This window comes from Betta splendens, chromosome 16 (genome assembly GCF_900634795.4).
Source record: "Betta splendens chromosome 16, fBetSpl5.4, whole genome shotgun sequence".
In the NCBI taxonomy this organism is placed as follows: Eukaryota; Metazoa; Chordata; class Actinopteri; order Anabantiformes; family Osphronemidae; genus Betta; species Betta splendens.
In genome coordinates this window covers 11376411-11395304 of record NC_040896.2, presented here as the reverse complement: position 1 = coordinate 11395304, position 18894 = coordinate 11376411, and the positions used below count along the sequence as shown (strand labels likewise).

General features: G+C 49.2%; 1 protein-coding gene and 1 long non-coding RNA gene across 2 annotated transcripts in view; one reads left to right on the top strand and one right to left on the bottom strand.

Moving 5' to 3' along the window:
• Positions 1–6775, top strand: part of si:ch73-22o12.1 (poliovirus receptor) — a 61090-nt gene extending 54315 nt beyond the window's left edge. The window contains exons 7-10 of the mRNA XM_055503106.1: positions 4846–4966; positions 5045–5102; positions 5183–5266; positions 5383–6775. Coding sequence (XP_055359081.1) covers positions 4846–4966; positions 5045–5102; positions 5183–5266; positions 5383–5595 — 476 coding nt within the window. The 3' untranslated portion in view covers positions 5596–6775. The remainder of the gene's footprint in view (positions 1–4845; positions 4967–5044; positions 5103–5182; positions 5267–5382) is intronic.
• Positions 6776–7809: 1034 nt separating this feature from the next.
• LOC114842984 (uncharacterized) lies at positions 7810–18886 on the bottom strand. The gene is made up of 2 exons (XR_003783517.3): positions 18781–18886; positions 7810–9912 (listed from the first exon to the last, which is right to left on the bottom strand). It is a non-coding gene; the product is annotated as an uncharacterized LOC114842984 (long non-coding RNA).
• Between the last annotated feature and the right edge of the window lie 8 nt (positions 18887–18894).

The following is an 18894-nucleotide window of genomic DNA, read 5'->3' as shown; positions in this document are numbered from 1 at the left end:
CTGACTTATCTGCGCTGTTTATTATTGGGTTGCCGTATTACCAGGGGGCGCGCGCAGCTCGTGCTCAATGGGCGCGTCGATAGATGGATGCGACGCGTGTTTCACCAAGTTTAGCCCCAGAATCCGAACGCTGGGATTTCTCTTTTTCTCTTAGTGAGCAATGAGATTACACGTACCGTCCTTTATCTTAATCTCTTTCAGAGGCCATCAATTCATTCGGACCTAATCTCATCTCCAGGCGCCGTGCTGCGTCAGTGGCAGCCTGGTGTTGCCCCGTGGGCCCGGTTCTGCTCCGAACGCTGGCTTCTCTGTGAAGCCGGAGTCTCTCATTACGTTCAGACGCTGCGATGAGGGCGAACCTTTGCCGAGACTCAAATTTCCCCCGACGTGTAAAAAACAACAAAGACAAACTGGCCAATATTAAAAGGGAATGCTAAATAAGGAGCTGTTTGCTCCTTCAAAGACATTAATGGCGGTGGGATGATCAAACGCCGCGGAGTTGTATGATTAAACAGACGCGTCTCACTTTACTGGAAAGCGCCGAGACTTGGTCTGAGGAGCGAAGGGGAGGATGAGGCGAGCGGCGTTCACAAATGGGACAATCCTCCTCCTCGTTGTCGGCGCCACATGGCCGACGCACGGTCCGCTGAGCCCGGGGCGCCTCGGGCTCTGGATATTTCAGTCCCTTTTTACAAAGTCAAGCTAATGCATTAAGAATACATTCGATTCGATCATCATCTACAGTTGGATTATTGTTTTTCCAGTGGTTCCTGCTAATCTCTTAAGCCCAAACCAACATGTACTGTGTATTGGAACCTTTTCTCCAAGTGGATCCACAGGACTGAGAATTTCGGATTTTGCAGTTGGCTGGTGGACACTGAGTGCAGCCCCAACTGTGTGTGTGTGTGTGTGTGTGTGTGTGTGTGTGTACAGATTTGCCGTGCAGGTCAGAGAGGGTAATAAAAACAGGCTTATCTCTACTCGTTAGGCACAGGAGATAAGAGATGCGCGGGGAGACGCTGCAGATTTGTGCTGTCGTATTACGGGGGCCCAAACAAGCAAATCCCAAATTGCACCTGCGACGGAGCGGGATGACGGGGGAGAGGGATGACGGGGGAGAGGGATGACGGGGGATGGAGGAAGAGTGGAGGAGGCGGAGATGAATGCGTCGGGCGCCCGGTTCACGCGGGGAAGCTGAGCATAGGCCACATGTTAACCTTAATCCCTGCAGGGAGAGCCGTAAACACACAGGAAGGGCGAGCGAGCGAGTGGGCGAGCGATGGAGAGGGAGAGAGAGAGGGACGCGAGATCCTTGTCTTTGCGCTCGCTCGGTGTGTGATCAGCCAGTCGCAGGCAGCCGCGGCGGCAGCTGGGAAATCCCTCTGTACTTATGTGAAGCCAGCCTCTTAATCACAGCCTTCATCGGACTTCTCTTCCTGTCGCGTCGCCCTCCTTTTCCTCCTTTTCCTCCTTTTGAGTCCTGCGTTCTCACCTCCTAACTCCTCATTTCATCCTGTCAGACTCCACTGTTTGGACCCCGTCGTCCTCTCTCCTCATTTCAGTCTCACCCCCTCCGTCAGTGACTCACTGGCGCAGGCTTTTTTTTTTTTTCAAGAATGAACTTGTCTCCGGATCGTTCAGGCCCTCCTTTTTAAAGAGTATTTTGAGCCGGAGTTGAAGGGAGCGGAGCCCGGCCGGCGGCTGCAGCGCCGCGGCCGCCGCTCAGCCGTGCATCGCGAACCTCAAGAGGTTCTGGTGGTATTTTCAACTCTTAGACGCGGAGCTGTGGTCATTTCAGTGAAGCATCCAGCCTCGTCGCCTCCTCCTGCACTCCGGCTCCACCCCCCCCTTCCTCCCCCGGTCCCCTGGGACGGTGCTAGTCTATGGCTGACCGGACCGGGCCGGGCCGGGGGGAGGGGGGGCGATGGCGGCCACACGTATAGACAGGAAGTGATGCGTACGCGACTGGACGGTCCCTGCATTGATCCGCTCCCAGGAACGGAGCTGACCTTTAGAGCAGCGTGAGACGTCTAGTTATTCACAACAAAGCAAAGAACGCCATGTAGTCGGGATTAAATCCTTGCTGCTCCTCTCACCCGAAGTAGGTGGAGTGTGTTGTTCTGGCTTAAATATGTATGTAGCAGCGTCTTTGTATATGTACATGATGTTTGTCTGCAGAGGGGAACCAGCGGGGCAAAGGGCGCGCCGCAGACCAGTGTGTTTGTGTAAATATGTCAGCCTGAGTGACGAGGTGCAGCACAGGACGCCAGCTGCTTCTTAATACAATGGTGTGTGTGTGTGTGTGTGTGTGTGTGTGTGTGTGCACGGGTTTACGGTTTTGTTGTGCTCTTTTTGGATTTGGATGAGAGTGCGTATGTCCTTGGCAAAGAGCTACAGGAATTTAAACATGTCCGACGGACGTATGTACAGAACACACACACACACACACACACACACACACACACACACACACACACACACACACACACACACACACACACACACACACACGCTCCGTTTCTCCCTGTATCTGGGATATTTCATTAGTGCAAGATGGCCGGTGTCCAGCGCTGACAGAGAGGGCTCTGGAGTCAAGTCATTCACACACGAGCCCTTCACCTCACTCCTTAAAACTGTCTCTTCCTGCTGCTCCCCCTCCTCCATCAGAGGTTATCTGAGAGGAAGGAACAGCCTCCTCTCAGATAACCCCCTCTACCAGAGCCCCGCTGGGTGAAAACCACATTGTCGGATAATGGCGGCTGCACGATAAGGCGAAGTTAGAGCGAGCACTTCGGCGGAGTGCGGCGAGAAATCATGGGAGTGGGTGGTGTCATGATGAACACACGCCGCGTTGAGGGAGAACTCACTGGGAGGACGAGGCAGGTACCAGGCTTGAAATGGAAGCGCTGGGAGGAGGCGGTGGAGACACAGCGCCACCCTGTGGCCGACGCCTCGCACAGCAGCGGGATCAAGAATCGCTGTAGCTGGAACGTCAGTGTCGTTTTCCAGTTCAAACAGTTCAAAATGTAATAAAAGCCTGAATGTCAGCCAGTAAGTCGCCTCCGATGTTTGACATTTTATGAAGGCATTTCATTTTTGATCATCTCTCACTTCCTGTTAAATGCAGCTCATACAGAAAACTTGAGCTGCATTTTGATAACATCTCTATAAATATTACGCCTTCATGGCAACTCTTGTAAAGACTCTAATTATTTAGCCTTGAACATTTTTGAAGTTATTTCCCTTTTCAAAAGAACCTAAAGTCTTTTCTATCTTTGTCATTTTGGGTGATATTGACAAAACTAAATAGATTTTAACCAGATAAATACTTTTATTAAACCTCGAGCCAGTTTTATTGTGTCCTTTTGTTAAATAGTAGTTCTATTGCTCATGCAATAGAAGTGTTTCCTGAAGTCCTTGCTAAGCTTTAGCTGCACTGCTAAAAGGTCACGTTTGACTGAAGAGCGTGTGAAGGAGAAACCGAAGTACAAGTAAGAGTTGTTCCCAAGATAAACTAGAATGCACATTTTGCATTAAGGGACTGAACGACAGGAAACTTATTTGTGCACCACAGAATAATTTGAAACAACATAATTAAGCAAGCTCACGCCATCAAAACATAAGTTTCTGTTTAATCTTCTGAGGGAAACTTTTGTTTCATCTTGAAAGCAAACTGGGAAACGGACTGATTGTGGCTGTGACTCTGCAGATTAAGGTGCACATTGTGTTTCTATGTTTAATGTCTGGCTTCGCGTTCAGGTTTAATGCCTTTCACATTCTCTCCCGTGCTTTATTTCCCTCTCTATTGTATTCATCACACAACAGGAATGTTTATAAAGCCCATTGTGCAGCCGGCTCACAGAAACCTCTCAGTGTGTGATTTAATTAGCATAGGGAAAAAACCATAAAGCCCCACAGCATGTATGGGCAGCAGTTACACATGATGGTAACCAGCGAAATCATAAATATTATTTCAGAACGCATTCAAAGTTGCTTATTGTTCACAGCGAATCGTAATCAGGGGACAAACAACATTCAATCATGACCCCTCCAATTACTCCAACCAGGGTTTGTTCTTCCTCAAATGAGCTTCAGATCCTCGCTGCCCTTTTCCGCCCCGTCATTAGCATAATCCCCTGGGAATACGGGGGATAATGAGGCAGGTTGTACCTCCAGTAAACACGTGTGTGTGTGTGTGTGTGTGTGTGTGTGTGTGTGTGTGTGTGTGTGTGTGTGTGTGTGTGTGTGTGTGTGTGTGTGTGTGTGTGTGTGTGTGTGTGTGTGTGTGTGTGTGTGTGTGTGTGTGTGTGTGTGTGTGTGTGTGTGTGTGTGTGTGTGTGTGTGCGTGCGTGCGTGCGTGCGTGTGTGTGTGCGTGCGTGCGTGTGTGTGTTGCGCTTCACGTACGGCGTGGTCATGGTTCATTAGTGGGACCTCTGCAGGATCCCTCGGCTTCGTCTTAATCACCCATGTGACTCGAGAGTCTAATCAGGACCCCGTCTGCACTTCATCAGCGCAGTGTTGCGCACACACGCTGCACGCACTCATCATCACAGCTGAGGGTCTGCGAGCCCACCCTGAGCCGTGCAGCTCGCCCGCTTTCATCTGCAGCTCCTGCTGCCGTTCGTAGAACCAGGCGTTCCCCGTGTGGGGCTGAGCGAACTTTAACGGAGGCGCGATCGCACTGAGATGTGAGATGTTGGAAAAAACAAACCGTTTTGTTTGTAAAAACCCCAAAGTCAGTGGGTCACTGTCTTGTTCACGACTCTGACTTCCCCCATCGTCAGCTTACACTCGTACAGTAACTGTTCTGTGTTGATATTAATCAGCATCCCGTCATTTTCCAGACACTCCTCTTCCACAGAAGGTTCCAACCGAAGCCATCGTCGGAGCCATAATTGGGGTCATTATAGTCCTGGCCGTCGTTGGAATAATCATCGCCTTGTACCGCAAGTTTGTCACCAACAGGTGAGACATGTTCCTCCATTAGATGAAATCCGTGCAACAGACCTGCGCTTACGGTGACCCCTGACCTTTGTGTTTCAGTGGCCCACCCAGGCACAAGCCTCCCCCTCCCAGCAGGACCAACAACTCCACGACCAGGGTGAGTCGCACCACAGACAGGCCTCATCATAAACAGTCAGAATGAAGTTCACTCACTAATACTAGTGTGTTGTGTTGCAGCTGAATGAAGTCCATGTCTCAGGGTATGAAGGAGAGCTTCTGCAGAGCGAGAACTACATTCCCCAGGGTCCTGAGCCAGTCACGGTGAGGTCTCACTGCCCACTGGTCCTGTTGGATCAAATCAGCCCCGTATTTGAACTCGTGGCAGGCCGTGCGTCCGTCCGTCTCATGATATGCTTCCTGCCGCGCGTTCCTTCCAGGACCTGGACGGGTTGGACGACTACAGCGAGGAGAAGAAGGAGCAGCAGCACTACGTCTCCGCCGCCCCCACTGGCTGGGACGACCCCGAGGGCTGCGAGGCCGACGACGAGCTCGGGGACGAGGTCCCGTACATGGAGCAGACAGGAGGCGAGCACCAGGGCGCCGGCGTCCAGCGCGGCGACAGCTTCGTGTCCCCCGCCGTCTTTGTGTAGCGAGGCCGTGTGTGTGTGTGTGTGTGTGTGAGGGTGGGTGCGTGAGTGTGCGACTGGGCCTCCATTCTGCCAGAGAAGTGTGACAACTTGAATGTCAACATGTGATGGTTAATATTAATTTCCAAATGCATCTCTCAGAGAGATGAAGATGTCTGGTTTGCTTTTTCTGCAGAATGTCTGTGTGAACTTTGATCAGGTCTTTTCCATGCAATGCCGTTGCTCTCTGGAGACTCTGAAGGGAATTTTAAATGTGATTGCTAGCATCGTAGCTGTTGAGCGCTGTCAGGGTGGAGGAGTGTTGCGTACACCAGATGTGTCTACCTTGCGTCATTGAATGTGGAGCTGTCAGACGGGGTGGTTAGCGACGCGCCCTGTCCAGCTCGTGCTCACACGCCGCTGTCTAGTCGTGCCTGTCGGCTGCTGCTGGCTTCCAGGCCCAGCTGGCGTGGAGCTGTTGTGAAACAGGCACCCTGTGGTGAAGCTATTAGCCGCAGTTAATCAGGCAGCGCCGAGACCAGACTCCCAGACTGTGACCGCATCGCGGTGCAAAGTGCAACGAGGCGGCTTAACTGCTCGATTCCAACGTATTCTTTAAGGTTTCTCGTGAAACTTCAGTCACGCTCAGCTCAGGTGGAACCAAACAATGCGACTGAGCCACTGAGCTGAGAATGTAGCTTTTTATGTGTCGTTGTTTTTACCCTTGTACATCTGTCATCCATCAATGAAGCCTTTTCAGCTGCACTGAAGCACCGCAGTGCTGTACATATGGAGCTATGTTACTTTATGAACTATGTCTATTTCCATTATCCTTCACTTTGTCTACCAGCGAGCTCAGATGGTTTAGGATAAATCTGGATTATGTTGATGAAATCTGTTGCAGTCCATCTCTCTGGTGAAGGATTAAATGGTTCTTTATGGGGATCAAGCGGGGGTTGAAACAGAGAATGCTAGTCTACTGATTTGTCTGTCTTTTATTAGGGTCAGAGGTTAAACAAGGCAATAAGCCTTAATCTGAACTTTGTGATTCGCTCCAGTAACTGGAAATACATTTTCTGAGTGTTAGTGCCAACCGGGGGTTTATTTCATCTAATCATCATTTGAGAAGTGATCTATTTTCTGCTTTAACTGTGATCTGATTTAATCCTTGAGAAGTATATTTATCAATAAACATTTATATTCATATGTTGATTGGATTAATTAACCAGTTTTGTCACTTCTTTATTGCAAACAAATGGTGTTAGTTTTTATTGTAATTCCACCGTTTCACCATGTGGGGGCAGTGCGAACGTGAAATGGGCTTTAGCACTGCAGAGTTTCGTCCCACATCCTAATGCAGAAAATGTCCAATATTGTAGATGGAGGGTTTGCTTTAATTATAGATGATTCTTTATCATATTTATCAGAGGCATAAGCATCAAATAGCACTTTGCGCTTCAGTGCAGAAGCCGTAGACTTTAATGGCTGAAGCTGCAGGAGGCTGGAGCCCACCTGGTACCATGCAGTGACAGACACTGATTGTCTGCTCCCTCTCCTCTTGTCTGACTCACGTCGCTCTATCTAAAGCTGCCTTTCCTCCGGTCCTGTGCTCACAGGCCACGAGAGGTCCGCCGGCATCAAGCGAGATTCATATTCAGCCCCGAGACTGCACCGCAGGCGCCACAGTTTAGAGCCTGCACGCATCCATCCTCCTCCTGCGTCAGTGACTCACGCGTATAAATCACCTGCACCGCGCACAGTCTGCGCGGTTACTGGCACGCGGCGCTGTCGCGTCCTCGGGCCCCGGCGCGGATTAGTGCTGCTGCAGATAAAGGTGGCTTCTGCCGAGCGGTCCGGCATGACTGTGCAGTCTGCTCTGCCTCTCGTCTGATAACGCGGCTGCACGGGGATTTCTAACAAGCACATTTGGTGTAACGAGCGTTTTGCTGACATGAAGCGTTCTGCGGCTGTGAAGACGGAACGCCAAGGTCAGCTGAGCCGCGACGGCTCCGATTCTCATCCCGCTTCGCCCACAGTTGGTGAAGATGACGAGAATGCTGACACTGCAATGAGCATAAAGGTGCTTAATATATAAACGGGGATCAATGAAATGAAATGAAATGATCTGGGTGTTGAGCAGCGGTTTATAGCTGTCATGAGTGAGTGTATTGACTGAAGAAGTGTTACTGTATGTGTGTATGACAGAAAATAAATAGATAATAAAAGAGACATCAACACTTTTTTGAAGGGACACTTGTCACTGCTTTTACTGGGTGACTTTTCTGGAACCCGGCCTCCATCTGTACTGTATTAGCAGATTAATAGACTTTGTGAATCGACAGCCAGGTAACGAGTGAGGAAGGAGGCAGAAAATAAACCTCTCATGCCTCCAATGCTGCTAAGCTGGTTAAAAATAGAGGCACAAGAGAGGGATTGAGAGAATCGGGGTGGATAGACAAGATGGGGGATGGAGGAAACAACTGATTTGACTCGCTGGGAAAGTAGGCGAGAGGGGATTTAGCAGGTGACCTTGACGGCAAGTGGAACAAACGCGTGGCACCGCGTATTAACTCGTGCATCCGCGGCGATCGCGGAGGCTGAACCGCCTGACCTGATGGACGACTCCGCTCACACTCATGATGTGCATGACGCTGACGAGCATGTTTGGCTGTTTGCTGGTGGCTTGGTTGGTGAGTAGACACACACACACACACACACACACACACACACACGCTTATAAAAGCAGGCCTGCTTTAGCCTGACAAGCCTGAGGAAAGTGACCTTGCATAGCTATTTTAAGAGCTGCAGAGAAATACAGATTAAAGCAATTCTAGCGCTCCCAAAAGAGAATTAAGACATTTAGTCCAGTGCTGCAGTCTTCTTTATTGTGCGCATACCCTCAACAGCCTTTAGCAAAGTTAAACAAACTTACTGGGGCTGATGGTGAACAAAATAATCACTGAAAATCACTAAAGGCCTCCTCGCTTGATGTCTTATTCTAGGAAGTAACTGGAGGTGTACAGTTTCTAAAAGCTGTATCTCTCCTTCTGTTCCTTCCTGTCATTGTTTTCTTAACTGGGCTGATTCTACAAACACCAGGCCCGAAGGACGCGCTGTGTGAGAGGAGTCGAGGAGGACGAGGGAGACGCGAGCCCTGGCACCGCGGTGAGTGACGCCGTCAATGCCCCCTGCAAGAGGAGAGGTATGCGAGTCTGAAGAGGAATGGAAAGCGGGAGATACTGAGGGGGGGGGGGGGGGGGGGGGGGGGGGGGGGGTAGATAAGGGGAGTGGACCGACTCAGAGACAAACTGCAGGATTAAAGAGGAGCCGGAGGCCTGGCTCAGTGCAGATTGGCTCAGATCGATGTTACCTGCTTCCCCTGCGAACACAGACAGACAACTCGTTCAGGCAGAAACTGATTAAAAATCTGCTTAACATATAATAATCATGAACTTTTCAAAGTGAGCACATGTTGGCACAAAACAATTTACACGTAGCGTGACTTAGGTGAACAAGCAGAACATCCAATATGATCCAACACAGCCTGACGTGATAATGGTGCCGTAGATCTATTCAATATTACAGCACTTTTCTCTGTGTGGCCTGAGGGAGATCTCATACTAACAAATAGAAAACGTACTTACTGTGTATTACATGCTCATGTAACTCATAATATCACATTATTATATAATTATAAAATATCTCACTCTTGATTCAAGTTGATGTATTTGCTCAAATTTAGTTAAAAACAAAAAGCGAAAGTTTCGCAGATTGTTGATGTCAAACAGGGAATAACCACCGCTGCTTCTAAGCATGTACAGTATTTCCTATAATGCTCATTTGCAGCTTTACGTTGAATGAGTCATCTGGGCGCGAGCAGGTATCGGCCCTAAGAGATGAACATATGTGCAGCCGTGTGTGTGCGTATGCTATTGGCAGCTTGTTTCCCGGCAGCAGTTGTGATGCCAGATGGTTCAAAATGATGGTTAATATTTAAATGCAAACCGTTCAGATTGCGTCACTCCTCTCCGAGCGATTCCCTGTTAAGCGCGATTTATAGCTCTGCTCACGGCTCAGCCACAAGTCCTGGCGTCTGATCCCACGTTGAAGTACGCGAGAGCAGAGCGCTCCCCATTCTTGCTTCTCTACCTGCTCCTCTATGATACTGTATCTGTCGGTTACTTCAGATGCGGGTGTTAACCGAAGCAGCACGCGACTCCTCTTACTCCCGTCACGTTCTTCCCGGCTCAGCTTTTGTCCAGTCAGACAGGGTGTCTCCTTCCTCCACCAATCACAGGCTTCAGGCCTGAGCTGCAAACGCAGGCACAGAGGTGGGTCCACCTGGAGACAGAGAGGGAGGAAACGAAAGGGGCTTTAATGACCTTCAGCCGTCATGGAGCGCTGTCAGTTTGTGTCAGCTGTTACACTTCATACTTTTTATTTTCTCTAAATCAGGACTGTACCCAGTTATTACCCAGTGAGAGCAGTCAGTCAAACCTGACCGCAGCCAGATGTTTCGGTCCCCAGTGACGACCGAATCGTCCAAATTCCCTCCTCTCGATCTCCCGTCATTCCATTCGATCCGTAATCGCATTTCTGGGCACGTGTGCGACCTCGTTGTCTCCTGAGCTCACGCTGCGGCTTCAGCGCGTGCAGATGTGTGCCAGGCACACACTCGAACAACGCTGTGTTTTCACCCCGTTATGAATGGCCCAACTAATCAGAGGAAACACGCTCTGATTTAGTGCTGCGTTCCTGAATGTGCCTGATGCCACGGCTGCGCCTCCTCCGGCTGATGGGATGTGTGCGCGCGCGTGTCCCTGTCCAGATGTTCATTTTGATCAAGCCTGTAGCCACAATCCTCCGTAATCCTCAGGGAATCAGATCGCTAAGGTGGGAGGTAATCAATTAAAGCTAAACGCCCAGTCAGCAGACATCACAAGGACACAATCACATCTGTCCTAATAACTGAGTCTGCTGTACCGGCGTTCCTCAAATACGTCGTGAAGTGGGGCGACTTTAGCCTCTTAGCATTAGATTTCCTCTGCAGGTCTGTATAATACAGCAGAACTTAATCCATGTTGACCTCTGCCACTGGCAGCGTCCATGCTGGATAATGTGGCTAATACAGCAGCTTTAGCGGCGCAGCTGGACGCGGCTAACATGTGGGTTGTCTCAGCACAATTACTGCTTCCAGGCGCTTAGTGTGACGTGTGCAGAGATGATGAGTGGATCCGTCCTACGTCAGTTGCATCTTATATATTAGCATTGCTCGCGTGATTTCATAACAGTGTCCTCCATGACAGCAGAGCAGACACATCAGCTGACGGACATCAGGAAGTTGGACTGAAAGCCCAGGAAATATACGAGGTGGACCTTGAGCTACGTTTACTTTGTCCAATTTCAGCATAATCCTAATATAATAATATAATCATAATTAAATCCTAATCCACAATCTCTAATTTGTAGAATTCATTTGAGTTCTGCCCACGTTCATATTGAATATTAGCTCAGAATATATGTGTGTGTGTGTGTGCGTGCGTGTGTGTGTGTGTGTGTGTATATATATATACACAAACTAAAAGCTTTCTAACATCGTCGTAAAAAGTCGTACAAAACCCGTAAGATTTATAATGATTATAAAACAACAGGAAGCTAATCACAGCCTTCAGAATTGTCTGCTGACCCTCATTATTAGTCAAGTTAATCATTATTTAAATTGATGACAGTTAATGTTCTCAGTTCTTCATTTCTCATTCAGTTGTGTGTTACTAACGTCATCGCTGTGTGGGTCCCACCCTGCCCCCGTGAGGATGTGGCTGGTGTGTCATTTACTGGATGATGCCGGCGCCACTTAATCTGGACATTTGACACCAGCCAGCGCTGGTCAAGGAGAGGGTTCATTTGCCACTTGTGCAGAAATGACTGCAGTCATGTTGCATGTCCACCCATGTGCTGGCTCAGATAACCTTGGAGGCTATCCTTCCTCTAAGCATTATGGGATGGCTCAGAGGACAGGGCTTCCTGCTTCCATCTGCTTCCCATCCCCCCACTCTGCTCTCGGCCCTCGTCGCATTACTCATCCTTTCACACATGCTGCACGAAACACAAAGCCGCTCAGGAGGCGAGAGGTGAGGATGCATGTGTAAGATGCGAACATCTGGGTCAGTAAAAGACGTGCTATGGCTAAAATAAGAGCCACGAGGAGGGAAAGAAAGAGGAGCAAGGACGGTGTGGGAGAGAGGAGAGGAGGAGACGCCCGTGGAGGATGGAAGACAGCGTGACACACAGCACGAGTGCACTGAACAGAGGAGTCTGGGAGATAAGAGTGCTACTTTAAGATAGAACCAAATATCCCACAGACCAAAATGAATGTAAGTGAAATTAAAATGCTACTGCTGCTACTCCACAACACAATAAACAATAAATGCCCGCCAACGGTGCGCTTGTGCCGATTGGCAGGAGACGGCTCTCGGTAACCACTGTAATTTGTCAAGAGAATTAGTGTTGTGACCACACTCTCATTAGGATCCCAGTAGCTGATTGGAGCCACTGGCAAAGATCCAGTGGTGTGGAGCCGTGCAGCAACACATCAGGAGACAGCCTCCGCATCACAGGGATTATGGTCTGTGGCTTATCAATGTTCTTGAGATGATAGAAGGTTTTATCATAAGCTTCCGTGTGATTTATGTTATAGGCAGTAAATTGAATGTGCAGCGACCTGAAGGCGAGGGTGTTCCAGCCCCCAGGGTCGTTGCATAGAGGGCGACCCTGACACGTCTGGATTGATTGACGTCATGCCGTACGAGTCCCTGACGCGGCCGGTGAGGAGCACACGCCCGTGCAGGGAACAGTGCTGGGGAGAGTGTTTCACAGCACGCGCGTCCGTCAGAACCGAGCTCAGGAGGAGCTGTAGCAGGTGATGGAGCCGACGGGGACAGGGGGGGGGCGCTGGGCGACTGCCACAGGGGGAGGTGCTGAGCTACGCGTGTGCAGGTCGTGTTCGGCGGCGGAGGCTTTTATGGCGGCGGTGAAGAAGCCTGAGGCCGACAAACGGCTGCGGTGAATGAGGAAGCGTCCTGGAACACCTGAGGTTCAGAGTGATTCACTAGAGCAGAGCAGTGGGTGGAGTTCCAGTGCGGTGACACTGCTGAGCTGGCAAAGTTAGAGTAGAATCAGTCTTGCAGTTCATCACGTTGACCCATTTATTTCATCACACGCACACGCACACACACACACACACACGCACACACACTGAACACCTTGCATGCAAAGATATGCTGATGCACAAAAATAGGTAATGCATCACCACATACTGTACTCTGGAGTCTGAGCATCTCTTCTACCTGCATTAGGGCAGACACACACACACACACATTCACTCTATCACCTGGAACAGAATGGGGCCACACACACATCTGGTGGGGCCACTGCTGCTGACATCAGACGGGGAGGAAGCCTTACTAGGCAAACTGCAGGTGAACACAATGCCAGGCTCTTGTTGAGATTAAGCAACTCAGAGAAACTAATGGGTTTGTGGACGCACCACAACCACCACAACCGGGCCCTGGTCCTCATTTATATGTCTTTCAGACCAATGTGGTATGATGTCCACTTGTCTGTCACTCACACACACACACAATGTGGAGTGAGGCAGAACCAGTGAACTTTTAATCCATTTTAATCTGTCTCTCATTCATCTGTCTGCATATCTATTCATTTGATCCCGCCGCCGCTGTCTTGTTGTACCACATTATCTTTGTGCGTGTTTTTTTACTGCTTTGTTCCGTGCACTTCCTCCCTGAACACTCTGTACCGTCCCCCTCCTCTCCTCCACTTTATCTGCCCCTTCTGTGAGCTCCTCTCCAGCCTCTCCATTCCTCAGCCCCCCTGCAAGGTCGTTCCCAAGGACAGCCTGCTCCCAGCATCCCCCGTCTGATTGGCTGATAAGTATTAAAGGGCCGGTTCCCCCGTGGAGCACATGGCTCCACTCCAGCTCGGCTACGACACTGTCATCATTTCTGCCTCTCCTGAGGCTGCTTACTGTATAACACACACACACACACACACACACACACACACACACACACACACACACACACACACACACACACACACACACTGGCTCACATGCAGCAGTGAATCCAAAGACACAAGAGATGCTGACAAAATATCTGACAAGCACACATTCCCAGGCCGTGCTGTCTCTTCTATCACTGTACTGTACAGTGATTAAAGATGCGCGGAGAATGAAAACGATTATCTGACCCGTGTTCACGCGCGGCCGGCGCCGTCGGAACTGAGCAAGCCTTTTTCTTCACCGTAAGCGAGCCTGACACACAACAAGCTCAGCAGACCTGAAAAACACAAGCGGCTCCCGAAGCAGAGCAGGTGGACAGTCAGCAAAATGGCCTCCACAGCCAACACAAGGTGCCGTCTGGACCTGAAAGAGGCCTTGACATGAAAGCCGTAAAAATGAGTTGACTGCATACAGTAATAGGTTTCACAGGATCCATCAGTCATCATCTTAGGAGAGCGGCCCGTGTGCTAATCTGCTGAATAATCACTCACTAACGAGCCTTTTTCTGTCATTCTGGTGATCTCATAACACCGTCTGATGTTTGGCTGTCCTTTGTTAAGTGCCTCAAGAATTTTTAGCCATTAATGGTCTATTTGGACATTTTGTTTAATTCATGCTAATGGGGCTTTAGCTGTAGACATTTGACAGGAAAATAGGCTCATTGGCTTGATTTTAGTGAGTCAGAGGAGAAGGTCAACGCGGCTTTTGTGTCTCCGCAGTGAACGTGAACCTACAGCTGCAGTGAACGTGTGACTAGAAACACAAATGTTCTCCAGCGTAACAGAAAAAACAATCATTTCACACAATCTCACTAAAAAACAAGCTACGAATGCGTAAAACCTTGAAAAAGCTGGACACAAGAAACTCTCTCTGCCAAGATGACTTTGAAATTACGTTGATTTTGCATTTAAATGAGACAAAGGATGAGCCATAGTTGGTCACTTCAACAGTGATGAGTAGGAAAGTTTTGTGCAGTGATTAAACGTAATTCACAGGATTTAGCTGCTGATATAATGATGGGGCAGAATCTCAGTAATTACAGTCTTTAAAGTTGACAGAACAATTGTTTTAAATCGAACTCATCAGTTTGACTTTTAGCTGTTTTGTCATGTGTTGATTGTGAATATTGAACAGCAGGGACCTAGAAGGAGCCATGTGCTTAACAAACTTAGCATATTAGCTTGTATCAAGTCCTAATGGAAGTCAAAAGGCTCTAAGTGCACGCTGGGTGTAAGTACCTACTAAAAGGCAGTCACATGAAAATGGAAAACAATCGGCGTGTTTGCTGTCTAATGGCCTCGAGAGCCCGCGTTTAATGCTCTTTAGTTCACTCCTGATGCTTTCAACCAATACTCCGCGTTTCAAAGATGCTACGCTGAAACCACACACTACAGAAATGAGCGGCTGATGATGCTTCGGGGAAGAGCTTCCGCGAAGATAACTGAAAGCCCTGAACTTTCCAACAATCGAATCCGTCCGAGGTGCGCTCCCGGGTGAGAGGGTGAGAAGGACGAATGGGTGAGAATGGGAGAGAAAGAAAGAGGAGGAGAAAACGGTCTTAAAGGCGAGAGCAGCACTGAAAAGACAGCCACGAACCAGAGGGAGGAGGGTCAAGGATGGGGGGGGGGGTCCAGTAGCGCAGTTCCAGGGCACCGAGCCCTCGTTCTCCCCTTCATGGCAGCGGGAGAGGCCCAGGTGTAATTAATGACACCATAAAGGACTTTTGATGTGTCAGGACCAGAGCCCTGGTGTTGTCGTGCTGGTTTCTGGCACCGTTACTGGGACACTCGAATGGCACGCGGCCACTTCTGACGTCTGCTCCGTTTCTGAGCGCTTTCCAAGCGTTTACAGCGCTGAGCTTGCTCTATGTGACCGCACTCAGTAACATGAATCTTTAGCCATGGTGTCACCGGTCCTCGGCGAAGAGCCCGTGGCTGCGCCCCGTGGCCCGTCCTTGTTCCCAGCAACACATGTCGCGGGGAATTCGGAACATGCGACGCGCCACTTCCTCGTCACACGTTCCGCTCTGCCTCGGCCGTGTGGTCTCAAATAACAGGATGGAGCCCGGCGTCGCTCTTGCCCTTTACCACATCTGCTGTGCCTTCATTTGTAGTCCGGTGCAATCCTGGAGGAATGTTCCACCACCCACCTGCCCCTTTGCTCCGTCATCTCCGTCTTACTTATTACTTGTCCTCCTCATCCTCTTCCCTCCCTTGCTCCTTCTCACGCTTCATTTCTGTCATCCTCCTTAGCCCCATCTGTCTTCCCATGATTTATCCGCTCGGCCCTCTCCTTTATTTGTTCCCTCTTCTCTCTCTCTCTCTCTCTCTTTCTCCCATTTTTCTCTCTGTCTCTTTTTCCCCTGTTCTCCCTGTTCTGGACACTGTGAGTGGAACACAGATTATGTCAGACATTTATAAAACCGGATTAGCTAGGATCACCTTCACACACGCACACACACACACACACACACACACACACACACACACACACACACACACACACACACACACACACACACACACACACACACACACGTTACACACACTTACAAACGGGTATTTGTGTGTGAGACACCACATGCTCCCACACAGATCCTAATTTAACTGTCCAGAAATACGCTACAAAGCTCAAACTGTATGTACTGTACGTCCCAATGTAGACGCTCACTGCCACGAAGTTCCATCAGAAAGAGGTCAATGGAATCAACCAGGGAGAAGCAAAGAAATGCTTCATTTGTCTGGAGCAAGAGCTTTAGAACACTCTAAACACATCTGACAACTTTGGGAGCATCTAGCCAACATATATTAATAATACTAATAATACCAAGTCTGATTCTGCCAAACATTCACTGGTTTCATTTATATCTGAATGTGAGAAAATCCCTGAAGCTATGATACAAAATATTTCCCAGAACCAAATTAAGATCTCAACATGTGATGCTGCTAATTATAACCATGAAGTGACTAATTACAAACTACTGTCTTAGTCATACTGACAAATCACTCTGACGATGTCTTGGCTTCATGTTTGAATGAAATGTCCAGGTGCCCACATGCTTTCGGCCTCTATAAATAGAAACACATGCTGCACACGGACGTGTTTATTTTAGTGCCACTCACGTATATTTAAAGCCTCCACATGCAACCCCGCGACATATTACATATCCATCTCGGCGTTATGCGGAACACCTTCATATCACTGTCCCTGAACTGACCCCCTGAACTCTATGACGATTCCTGGACGGATTCTTCAGACGTGTGAATCAGCTTCATGAACTGTAGGTCAGCGTGACAAAGCAAGAGGAGAAACATCTATCAGACCAACAGCACTATCATCCGTCTTTCCCTCTTCTTTTTCCTTCCCCACATGCCCCTCACCCATCCCTCAATTTCTGACTCAGCAGAAAAAGCCGGAGACAAGGTCATCTGACTTCTGTTGCCGTGGAGACCGAGAAATGGGGAATATTTTTCCTCCTCCTCCTCTCATTTCTTGCGCCGTAGGGCACAGAGGCATCGGGAGGTGGAGGGCAGGAAGGGGTGAGAAACGTGAAGGTATGACAGAGGTAAAGAAAGGATACTACAGGCAGCCATTTTGGTTGAAATGGAATTGAAAAGAACTTTATTAGCAGCAGCACAGTGACAACACCGCCCTCATGCGCAGCACTCCAAGCTTCAAGCCTAATTCAGGCTTTAAATGTGCATTATTAATAGCTAATTCAGTGTTAACATTGATTTTGTAATAAGGTCAAGGGTTCCTTCGACGCCTGACTGTCCAGTCCTGGAGACTGTGGTGTCTCTGAGTCTGCGATATGCGTGTTGTAAACTGTTCTTACTGGAATGTGTTGTCGCTGACTACGACCTTGTCTTGTTTTGTACTGTAGTTAATGGACTGGTAGGGAAAGGAACAGCCAGATTATGTGATGCTTCTCAAGATAAGATGGCACAAAAAGCGCTTCCTGAATTAATGGTGCTTTTACCAGTCTTTTCCATGCTGCAAATCAAATGAGAAGCCTCCTCACTGCAAACCGTAACTCGTTGCTGTGAGTCGCTCGTCTGTGCTGCTTCACATTAGGTCAGTTAAGAGCCTAGGTGGAGTTCTGCAGCTGGCCGTGTTCCGAGGCTCTGGGGTGTCATGGTCATCGTCTGGGCCCACAGCGAGGGGTTCAGTGAGGCATGGCCACAGCCTGCTGCAGGGACAGCGGCCGCGACTGCCAGCTTGCTTTTCATCAAGGGTGGCGCGAACACGCGTGTATTTGTGGAAGCAGTGACTTTGTGTGCCGTCGCACAGAGGAAACGCACGCCGAAGGGCCCGCGATGGCGGCCCAGCGCTGCGTCCGCACCAACCTTCACACACCCTCCGCTCCGCTCTCGTGTTCTCCGCCTTTGAGTCTCATTTGCACTGGTACAGAAAATGACACAATCTGTCCATCTACCAGATTTCTCTCCCGTCCTCACATTATGCGCCCACTGTCCACAGTCCCTGCTGTTGGCGTAGCCTGTCGCTAATCACTGCTGTCTTTAGGGTTTTTAAATCATTGCAGCTTTATGTCTTAATCTAGTTTATTCCTCTCTGTGGACAGTAGCTGTTAACCCCTCATCCTAGAATAACATCTTTCCTTTAGAACCATCCTTAAAAATGTCATACATGGTTATGACTTCAACAACTTGTGAACTTTACTTGAGAAAATAATAGTATATACTTTATTTCTGACAGCAAGTCTCTCCACTTCAGCTAAAATACCTTGTACATGTAGGTCCAGTCACACACTGATGACTGAGCTGTTAGGTTAGGACTCCAGCTTCAACTCATTTTTTTCTATCTGCATTATTCTTAAACCCTAACACACACACACACACACACACACACACACACACACACACACACACACACACACACACACACACACACACACACACACACACTGCGCTGCTGTCCTCTGCTGCGTCCAGGCCCATTCGTGGTAGTGACGTATGGAGGTGCACAACATGCTCATGACGGGACCAACACGACCAATGAGACATCCAGGGGTGCTAATCACATGCAACAACGCACACAAATCCACTATTTGATGTTACATGAATACATTACGCGACGAACAGACACAATCACGACAACTAGAGTCTAACCTTGTGCGTCCGTTTACACAAAATCTCAGCCTAGAGACTCGAGACGCTGCTGGCTGCCCGCCTTGGTATTCTGCAGTAACGCAGGAGGGGCCGAGCTGGCTTCCCATTGGTCCG